An 11,396-nucleotide genomic window follows, 5' to 3' on the forward strand; every position below is an offset into this window, starting at 1 on the left:
TGTGATTCCATGCACTGCCCATACCCCCTAACCTGACTTTCGCCAGATGGTGGCAGCATTGCACTGCTGCAACTATCTGGCGAAAGTCAGGTTACATACCCCCCACACTGCCCATTAAACTGGGGATCTGGGGTCCTCCCCCAGAAATTGAACATAGTAGACCTATATGTACTTTCCGTTACCACGCAAAGCCACGGAAACCCCCCAATCCAGGAGAAATCCTGCATGGATGGCATGGATTGGAACAGGCTTCGTTTTCTATAAAAGGGAATGGGCGGGGATTTCCGGGACTCTGACTTCTCGGCTCTGTTACCACTTTCCAGCAATGACGCGTGTGCGGGTTTCCCAACTGGTCTTGGGCTATAGCTGCAGGTCAATAGACCACAATTTAGAGTGACTATGTTTTCTTTGCTTCTGGGGGTCCCTGTAACAAAATATTTTGCGATGGTGGGTCTGCGGCAATATTACATATAATTTTGGGGGTCCTTGACATAACAAAGTTTGAGAATTGATAGACCTATAGCAACACAAGTTTTTTCAGACATTAAGTAGAATCGGCCTATCAGTCAGTGGTTAAGCTAGATGCAGAATAGATACACGCAGCTCAGACCCGTTGGCAGCGGTGACTGTTGCGACATGTAAAACTCCTCCCCCAGCAACTTGTCCTTTACAAAACCCCAGTGCCAGGCCAGCTGAGTTTACCACTCTGACGGACAATAAGGAAGTGATACTGCAAAAACTTTCATTTCTCACTGAGGACGGACTAAAAATAATCACCAAAATGACACAAAAAATCAACTCGTGCCTGAAGCGCGTGTTCACCGCGTTCAACATCTTTTTTGCGGTGAGTATATTCTACATTTGTGTGGTGTAATTATTCCCCCTGTATGGAAATAAGAAGTGCGCACTGCGCAGTTAGAATAAAGTTCCGCGTTTGTGGGCTTACTTAGGAATGGAAGTTTTTGGAGTTAGATGTCCTAGCTGTGGGTTATTAAGGCCTAATATAGGATATTTCGACAGCAAAAGATAACTTTATTTCATTAAATATGACTTTACTGTCGTGGTTTTGTCTATTTTAGTCGATAACTAGGTTTAGGCCTCCTAGGCATGCCCGCATTCTCCAAGCATTTATTTTTCTTTTCAATGAATTGAGTAAACAGGACCCCAATGTAAACGAGCCACATGCTTTCTTGGGAAACTCCCTTTAACATTGTTTTGTAGGCTACTGTACTTCCCTGTACCTGTTAATAACATATTCAATCAATCAGGCCTACTTCAACACATGTTAAAGTTGAAGAAAATGGAAAACATATTTCCCTCACCTGACGAGTGATAGTTGACATTATGCACAGATCATAGTAGTACAAAATGAAATGGAAGTTGATCTAAAACGAGAGGTTTGTTTCACGCTTTAATATATTATTATATAAATATCCGATTTGATTTCTCAAACACTTAATTATGAGATTGCGTTTAATGTCCATCAAACTTACCCAAACATTACGTGGGGGGGAAAAAGGATGGGCCTCATGGATATAGCCTACTGGTCACACAGACTATGCATAGGCCTACAAGCCTTGTCATCCTGACTCATGTTTGATTGATTGATTGAAGAATTTATTAGAAGTTTGCAATAGAAAAAAGTACAGTTTCATGACAGTACTTTATGACAATCACTGGTACAAGGTCAACTAAAAGGAGATCCTAGAAAGCCGAGGCTTATTTCCACAGGAACCACACTTTAAGTATCTCATATAACATTGAAAGACAGACGGATAGAACACAGTACTTTATCTAGGATAATATCAGTTTCAAAAGCATAACATCAAAAACAAAAAAAGAGAAAAGGGGGGGGGGGGAGAGCATGGGGGCTTAGTCTATTTACAAGTCACGGGTAGCAGCTGTCTGAAGGTGACTTTTCATACCAATTTTGAAGGAGGCTAGGGATTTGCTCTCCTTTAGGGCTTGTGGAAGGGCGTTCCACATGTTGATGGTGTAGCAGGATTGATGTGTGGGATGAGTGGGATGAGTGGGATTAGTTTTCCTATTGGCAATAATCAGACCTGTTGAAAGAGATTTACGTTGACACTCATGATCTAGGGTTGCAACAGTAATATCTATCAATGTAGGCTACAAGCTCTTGTGTTGTGATCAGGGGGCAGAATTAAGATCAAACGAACCCAAAAGTACAAGTTCCCCCTGCTGCCCCTCCCTTGTGACGCTCATGTCTCCAGCTCTTAAATAAACAGAAAATACATTTTCAGTTGGGCGACAGTTTCAGCCAATCAGGACAGGGTATCCATTTATCAGCTTCGTTTAAGTTTCAGTTTCTTTTCTTTTTTTTTGTCTAGTCATTTATTTGTGCAAGCTCTTCCAATTTCACTTGTTTAATCTGTCCTGACTGAGTTCTCTCTCCTGATTGGATACGGTTGATATCCTGACCTGAACACGTATTTTAGAGCTGGAAAGACTTCTGTTACTGTACAAATACTCTATTCTATAGCAATGAGCACTATCAGAAGATGGAGCTATTTAACACTTATTTAACCAAAGAGAATCACTTGCCCTACCTAATTTAAAAAGTAATCGATAGAATAATGTCTCAGATAATAGTTGCAGGCCAGCTATCGCATGGTCATGTACTGAGCATGCTTGGTGAGCATGGTTGGTCCACGGCAAGTGTTACTTCCACTTTGTATATTGCTATTTCCTTTGAGCACAACTAAACAAATTCTAAATCCACTGTATTTCTGGCAATAAATGTATTTTATATCCATAGTCTTTGGGAGCGTCATCCCCCCTCCTCTTTGTGGCACTCAAATTAAATGGTTATGTTTTCCTCATGTTTCAGATTGTGGGAGGACTGATCCTTGCCCTTGCTGTGTTGTCTCATGGTGTGACCCGTTCAGCTGGATTCCAGGTAATACACACAATGAATTAACCAAACAAAATGCACACAAACAATTAACCGGCAGGCCCACCACACACCTAAGTTCACTTTTATCCATGCCTTTCAATGCAAATAAAGAACTCTGGTAATATGCACCTCACTACTAAGTCGGAGGTTTTTAAACATTATTATTATGTCATGGACCTCCAGTTTGACTTTGATTAGGCCATGAACCCATATTTCAAATGATCTGTCCTAGAGACACTGATTTGAAGATGTATGTTTTGGATTTGAATGACATTGAATTGTCCAATTGTCATAATTGTACACGATAATTAGTATTTGGTGATATTGAAACATTAATTACCAAATTGGATTATCGTGACATTAAACTACCAAACAGTTAAACAAAGGCACACAGTATGATTGAACCTAATATGGAATTATAAACCCAAGTTTTAAGCTCATAATCTTGTATTTCTTTCTCTCTAGAATACCAGTAACTATGGAGGCCTCATCGCGCTGTATGTGTTGGGTTCTCTCACCATGCTCATCTCCATCCTGGGAGCGTATGGAGCTCACAAAGAGAGCCGGGTGTCCCTCATCCTGGTGAGTTGGAAACATTTCCCATGATGCAACACAGACAAACACCCATGCATGAATGTAGCCTTTAATGTGAACACGTGAAGCACAGGAAATGTAATAGTAGTTTGATTGTACAACCTATGGTTCAAGAGTTATAGGGCAAAACGTGAAGAGGGCTGTTATAGGAGGATGATTTGCCTACCTGTAGGGTTGTCACGGTTTGAGATTATCAGCACCGTTAACACCATACTGGTAACACTGTTTGCTCACTAGGTGTCCGACATGACATGCCTGGTAAATTTTATCCAGCAGTCCTCAATAATGTCATTATTTTCCTTACGAGACCAACAAGGGAGTAAGGGACGGCTTTCATCTGCGTTGCTGAAGATGCAACCATGCAATAATTATGACTTTAATTGAGAGCACATGGTCTCTACTGGACAGGTTGTTGTGAATTAAAGCAAGCATAGGCTACTCATGGAAGGCAAACCCCCCACCCCCAAGTAAGTGAGTGAAATTTGACACCGATGTGTGACTCGTAAAGCTGCGACTCGCTGCTGCTGCTGCTGCAGCTGCCTCCCGCAGCAGACAGAGGCGTACAGTCTGTCACTTCTCTCCATAATAATTGTACCACCTGTTATCTTACGAAAGTATTGATAACATGCTTATAATAACATAGATGCCACACGAAAATGAACTAAAGTGGTTTTATAGGGTAGGCTCCCGAAGAAAAAAAAAGTAGCCTATTAAATATAATAATAAAACAGTGTTGGTGTTTAAGTTATGTACTCGGTGGTGTACAATAAATGGGAACAATAAATCAATGGCCATTTATTGTATTGGCTCATGCTTGGTTGATTACCTGAACCATTTATGATTTAAAGCATAGACATCTGTATAAAATCTGATTTGAAGTATATAACTATCTCCCTCTGTCTTTTTTCACCACCTCCATCTAGTTCTTGGTGTGTATGATCATTGGAAGCCTGGTCATGCTGAGAGCTGGAGTCCCTGCTGCGTTTCTTCGTTCCGAGGTGAGACACACACTTGTGTGATGCAATTATGATTGTTATGGAAATGTAACAACTCTGCGAGATGACAGCAGTTTTTATAAGTTGTACATCTGAGACCTCACAGCATTCGCATGTCACAGATTACATCCTGCTCTTCACTAACTCCAACTGTAAGTGCGGCTGAGCAGTAGGGCTGTCACGACATTTTACATGACGATTAATAGTCATTCAAATAATTGGTGATTAACGATTTAATTGTGTTTTTGTCGTTGATAATTACATTTCTGTTTGGCTTTTAGGCTTTGAAGTTGTACATGGTAGATATGACACATAACCTAAATATACAAAGAAATTACTGACATATTTGACAACTTACTACTTAAAAAATAACTTTGATAGTGGAAATAGCAGATCTACAAGCTCACAACGCGTCGCATCGCGACGCGTTGTGAGCTTGTAGATCGGCTATTTCCACTATTTCGGAAATTTTTCAACATTCACGATTATGACAAAATAATTGCGATAATGTCAAATAATCACGATTAGACGATTATGTAATAATTGTGACAGACCTACTGAGCAGGAAACTATGGCTGGGACGGGGTGTAAAACTGTTTGTGGTTAAGGATAAGACACAATTCGACTAAACCCTAGAAAGAGTGTAGGTTGCCAAAAGGTTTCTATAATAAAGGCTGAAGGCCTTAAGGTTATAAAAAGGGTCCACAACAGGTGCAAAGACAGCTCGAGGACCCTGAGACAAACAAGTAAATGTAAGCCAGGCCAACAGGCAGAACACAGAGTTGCATACAGTTGAACTCTAATTGAATTACAACACCCTCTTGTGGTGTAAGCTGCTTCTAGAGCTGTTTCTGTGCTAGATAAAATAGGCCATATTTAATCATTTTATACAAAAATGTGTCCAAGTGGAAATGGCTCACAAGTGGTCAAATCGTGACGGGTTGCGAGCTTGTACATTGGCTATTTCCACAATTTCCAATTTCAACATGGAAACAATTATGATGATTATGCAAAATTGCGATTTATGTAATACTTGTGACGGGCCTTGCGAAAATACCTGTTCTGCAAGTTCAGAACACGTTGTGACACTTTGAGTTCGTAGATCAGCTATTTTTGCTGTAGAGATTTTTGTGTAGAAGGTTTAAAAGAAGGGGACCAAGTATAGACCCTTGGGTGACCCCGATCAACGATGTATAGGGTTTAAGTGGTTAATGAGTTCTGTCCTAACTTGGACCATTTAGATGTTTATCAAGTAATCGGAATACAAGTCAAGGAGATCATTTAAGATGTGTTACTGGGGATGTTAAGTTGCTTTGGTTCTGACTCTGTGTGGCAGCTGGATGAGATGATGGAAGACAAGTTCAAGGCTTTGGTGCCATTGGATGAGACTTCACAGCAGAACAAGAATCTGGCTAATGAAGTGCAGGAATTGGTAAGACACACACACACACACACACACACACACACACACACACACACACACACACACACACACAGACACAGAGAGAGAGAGAGAGCGCATCACATACAAGAACATGCAAGATATTAATGACAGATTTGAGTGTTGTCACTATTCCCATTCAAGTGTGCAAAAAAGAGAAGAAAAATAACAAATGTGTTAACCATAGTAACCATAAGTACCTGTAAGTACCGTAGGTGGAGCCATTGTGGAAGGAAACAGCATATTATTGGTCTCAGTAAATACCACCGTCATGTCATAATGGGCACAAATAGATGAACATTTGGCAAACATTCAGTGAAAATAGTAGATCTAGAGGTTCACAACAACTCCGGTTGTGATGTATTGAAGCCGGTAGATCGACTCTTATTGCTAGAGTCAGTGGTGGAGTGGATAAGACTCGAAATGGAGCTTCAAGAAAGTCAGACCAGCGACCAAGATCCCACGACTCTTGAGAAAACAACTTCTTTCAGATCATTCTACAAACTCTGACTCAAGGACACATTGTCCTGTGTTTTCCTGTTTTCTTTTATTGTGTAGATTGGGTCAAATACAGGAGGATGTCAGACTGACCCAAAGGCCTTATCCAGGAACTGACACACACACACAGTTCTCTCACTCAGGAGGCGTAGGATAAAAGTATTAGTACAGTATTTTCTGGACTATAAGGCGCACCTGACTATAAGGCGCACTGTCAATGAATGGTCTATTTTCAAACTGTTTTCATATATAAGGCGCACCTGACTATAAGGCGCACATAATAGACGCTACCGTTGCGTTATGCATCCAACAGATGGAGCTGTGCTAAAGGGAATGTCAATGTCAATGAATGATCCATATATAAGGCGCACTGGACTATAAGGCGCACTGTAGTTTTTTGAGAAAATTAAAGGCTTTTAAGTGCGCCTTATAGTCCGGAAAATACGGTATTTCAACACAAGCATGCAATTTACAAACAACGTACTCATAGAGTTATAGGCTCCTATCGAGTTAAAATAAGCTGTTTTCAAGCCAACTTTAGAGGCATGGCAAGTTTATTTGTATTGCACATTTCAAGGCAATTCAACATGCTTTAAATCAAACATTAAGAAAAGGAAAGAATTAAGCTTAACGCTGATGGAGACAGCAAAAAACACAATACACGAGAATTGAACAGTAAAATTACGTACTAGATATAAATGATTAGAGCCTTCTTATCCCCCATAACAAACAAGAGACTTGTGCTCGGGATGTGAGCAGCCAACTGCAGTTTCAGTCAGAGATAAGGTGGAACAGATACTTTCACTTCTTAATTATGCCATTCGGTGAGCAGCCTACTGTACTGTAGAACAGACTTTCACTTCAATGCTGTACTGGGCTGTGGTCATTGACTGCTTTATTTCATGCTTTGTATGTTACATGAACATGGTTTGTGCTACCTGAAAAATGTATGAAAAAACTAATCCATGCTGTTATCGGTGGGCAAGTAACGTAATCAGTTTGGGCCTGCACACTGGACACCGCAGCAACCCTAATGGACACACACACACACACACACACACACACACACACACACACACACACACACACACACACACACACAGTTGGTCTCCCTTCTTATCCTACAAATCAAGTTATATGGTACAGCAGATGGGACGTTGAGGCTTAATGAGAGTAATTGAAAATGTATCTCTCCCACTCCTTCCTGTTTGTCTTCCTTTAGCTCCACTGCTGTGGTCTGTTCTCCTACAAGGACTGGGAGAGCCAAATCCCAGACTCCTGCCACTGTAAGCCTCAGGAGGAGATGGATGGGAAGTGCATGACCATAACCTACGAGGTGAGTAGTACACACACACACACACACACACACACACACACACACACACACACACACACACACACACACACACACACACACACCACATCCCAGTGTTTCCCCTACGTTATGTTCAGGGATGGTGGTGGACCTCCTGAAACCATTAGTGCTTTTGTGGGCTAGGGCATGTCCAGTGCAGGCGTATGACACTCCTGCTATCTTACTGGAATGATAAATGGTGCATTTATATAGCGTTTCTATCCAAAGCGCTTTAGATTGTAACCATGATGCAAGGCACCAACCTGCACATCGGGAGCAATTAGGGGTTGCTTCGACACTAACTCTGGGGGAGCCCGGGATCGAACTGGGAACATCACGGTTCCAATCCGGCTACTCTACTGGCCTGAGTCACATTTGTTTCTAAATCCTTTATTTGAATGAGTATCCCCTCACTTCAACCAAATCATCTCACCACCCTGAACATTTGGCAAGCATGTAATGCGTTATTAACTTTACATTAAAGCTATGGATGTACAAAAAGAATATATAGGGTTTAAATGGTTAAGCGTTCATTTTACTTATTTAGCTTGTACAAACACAAAATATAAAATGGACAGATAATGTGAGATGAGGCATGGTGTAACAGCATGTTGGAAGCAGTGCAGAAATTGCTTTTAACAAGTGGGCTGATGGAGAAACATTTAAGAAAAAGCTCACATTGTGAGCCTGTAGATTGGATATCGTCTACTGTTGTCTCCTAAAAGAAAACATAAAAAATATATAATATAGATATACATTCTGTCCGACTGCGATATGTACAATAACAGGTGTCCACCCATGAACACCGACTGCGATATGTACAATAACAGGTGTCCACCCATGAACAAACACACAAAGCTGTGGATGACTAACATCTCCTTGTTTTTCCAGAGAATGGTGTTCGGCTTCGGCCTGGAGAGGAACCTGGAGACGAAGACCATCCACAAAGAGGTCAGTCTCCTTGCAAGCAGCTCTGACTGCATTACAAAATAAAAAAGCAAATTGGTGAAGTCAAATTAAAAGATATTTCAGCTAAAGAAAGGTATGAGACTATAAAGAGGTTTTAAAACTAAAACTCATTGTTCTCTTTACTGTGATTCAGCCCTGCTATCCTCTCATCGTGTACTACATCCACTTCATGGCTGATGTCGTGTTGGGCGTGATCTTCACTCTGGCTATCCTGGCGGTGAGTTACACTACACAATTAATGTTACATTTAGTCACACAATTGGATGAATTCTGCCAGCATCAGCTGTCTCATAAGTTGAAGACGTATGGCACACCTTTTCACATTTGTAGTGCACTCTATGGGCAGAAGTGAAAGCCTTGTTTGCCACTTTTTGCCACGTGACCTTCGAGGTAATTTGTTCCTAATATGGTGAAAATGTTTCTGCTACTGTGACATTTGTAAAATTTGGAAGGCAATCATATCGGCATGATACAATCTGTAGGAGTAGTAGCAAAAACACATTTTAATAAAATGCAAAATAGCTAGTTAGGCGGCAATGGGCATGACTTAAATGGCCTGGTATAGCACCACCCATGAGGCATTTGGGGTGGATTGCGCATGCAATGTTTGATACCGATCAAAGACGGACGGGCAAAAGACCTGCACGGTACTGTAATACCGTACTGTTGGTACTCATGTGTTTGTCTCTCTCTCCTAACAGGTGCTGGGCATGGTGCTGTCCTCCATTCTGATCCACCAGCTGCGAGATGTCACCAGGGCAACCATGGTGTTTACAATGCCAGCCGTCTTCAACCCCCAGCCTCCCAAGTACCAGGAGCTGTACAACACTGCATAGTGCGTTAAGCTGTCTAGTTGTTAAAAAAAGACAAACAGGGTAAAAAAGGATTAAAAAGGGGTGAAATTGATCTTAAGATTTTCTTCTTTATTTTTTAGTGTTGGCGAAATCCTGTAAAAATGCTGTAAGAGCTTCGTTTTTCATTCATCTTACTACAAAAATGGCTTGAGGGAGGCTGACAGACCACATGTCATTCTGTGGGATTTTGTGCTCCAAAAGAATTCTGATTTAATACCAATAGTACCAGTAAACATTTTATCATTTCTGGCTGACTGCAAATGTTAAACCTGTTTATTTACCATTTAAAATATTACAAGTTTCTAACTTGGTGTTGCCTCATTGAATGAAAAAAGTGAAAGCGTGGAGTTTGCATTTTTTTGTTTTGTCTTTGGGGTTGTTTTTTTTGTCTAGGACGTGTAAGACATTTTAGCTTGTTAAGCCCCTAGCTGTAAATACTCTTTCATTTCTGTCCATGTTGTCTTTATATACAGTGTTGTATTAAGATTCAGAAATTATTCTTTCACTTTAAACTGAGTGCTGTGATTTGTGTGTTGTGAAAATGGGACTGTCATGCTTTTATCCCCTCTGCCAGTGTAGATGGAGATTTAAAGTCAAAGGACTGTGCCTTGAGATTTGGCTGTGATTTTAAGCAGTGTTTTGTTTAACTTTGTACTGTTACCTTGGTTTTGATGATGACAGTGAATGTAACAAAGGGATTCTAAACGCCAGAGAATGCATATGGCACTGAGAGGGCCAAAACACTTGTGCCTTAAGGGACCCGGACCCCTCGTTTAATAAAGATTATTTAGGTTGATATAAAGATTTACTGTTTCTTTATTGTATTTCTACTCTTGATATGTACGGGTGTGAGCTGTTCTTGAATGACAATAAAGTTTAACCAAATGTACAGGCTGTGTGTCTGAGTCAATGAGATTGTTTAAAAATGGCTGAAATGGCTTTTCACAACCTTAATGGTCGCATTCAAAATTCATGGACTCATTGTCTGATTGACCCAAAACATATTGAGAGGGGCCTCTATCCAGAAGATATCATGAGACAAAAAGGAACAGAACGTAATGGGATAAGAAGGAACATGGCATTCAGAATCTTAACAGATGCATCTCGTATCAATAATGAACATTAGGACAACAACAGATGTATCTCATATGAAGTAGACGCCATTAGATGGCCATGGACTATTTATAACACTGACTAATACTGTATTTCCTGTCAGGGCAGCTGCCTTTTACAGTTTCTTTCTTACTTTATATATCAGACAGTTACTGATCTGCTGCACTTATACTGCCTCATCCCAAATACCATGTTTATCTTCTAACCATGCACCTTATGTAGGCTATTCACTCTCTACTTAGGTATTCAGGATAGGATATTTGACACTTCTGACCTGTTTTACTTGTTTTCTTTCTATCTCTATTTACCTCCCTTCATGAAAACTGCAAATGAAGGGAGCTAATTTCAAGGCTTTTAATTTTTATAGGACCATTTATTTGTTTCACCAAGGTATAAGGTTCACATCAAAGGTTTACAGTAAACCTGTGATGTGACAAAGTTGAAGTACATAGGCCGACTTAGCCTATCACAGCACGACAATCCCTCTGGGCCATGGGATCTACGCTCACATCAGCATCCTACCCCTATAAAAATATTTATATCAATTATTTTAAGCCTAGAATAATTGATATCAATATTTGTGTAAACGTCTATGGGGAAAATGAATGGGAGATTCGTGTGGCACCAGTAAACCACGCCCACTGTGAAGAATCTGAAAATG

The 11,396-nt window shown here is 40.5% G+C and overlaps 1 protein-coding gene across 1 annotated transcript; it reads left to right on the top strand.

The window, feature by feature from the left end:
• Nucleotides 1–692: 692 nt before the first annotated feature.
• Nucleotides 693–10,511, top strand: LOC308309116 (tetraspanin-8-like). The gene is made up of 9 exons (XM_080754589.1): nucleotides 693–844; nucleotides 2,852–2,920; nucleotides 3,383–3,499; nucleotides 4,435–4,509; nucleotides 5,843–5,938; nucleotides 7,668–7,781; nucleotides 8,691–8,750; nucleotides 8,902–8,985; nucleotides 9,470–10,511. The coding sequence occupies exons 1-9, from the start codon at nucleotides 782–784 to the stop codon at nucleotides 9,602–9,604; spliced, it is 813 nt and encodes a 270-aa protein (XP_080610715.1). The 5' UTR covers nucleotides 693–781; the 3' UTR covers nucleotides 9,605–10,511.
• The last annotated feature ends 885 nt before the right edge of the window (nucleotides 10,512–11,396 follow it).

Source organism: Nannobrachium achirus, assembly GCF_963921795.1.
Source record: "Nannobrachium achirus genome assembly, chromosome: 23".
In the NCBI taxonomy this organism is placed as follows: Eukaryota; Metazoa; Chordata; class Actinopteri; order Myctophiformes; family Myctophidae; genus Nannobrachium; species Nannobrachium achirus.

Bases quoted from the DNA above. Each gene is read 5' to 3' on its own strand.
- LOC308309116 (XM_080754589.1), top strand. From the start codon at position 782: ATGACACAAAAAATCAACTCGTGCCTGAAGCGCGTGTTCACCGCGTTC. The intron at 2,921-3,382 runs GTAATACACACA...CTTTCTCTCTAG, and splicing joins CCCGTTCAGCTGGATTCCAG to AATACCAGTAACTATGGAGG. The intron at 5,939-7,667 runs GTAAGACACACA...GTCTTCCTTTAG, and splicing joins CTAATGAAGTGCAGGAATTG to CTCCACTGCTGTGGTCTGTT.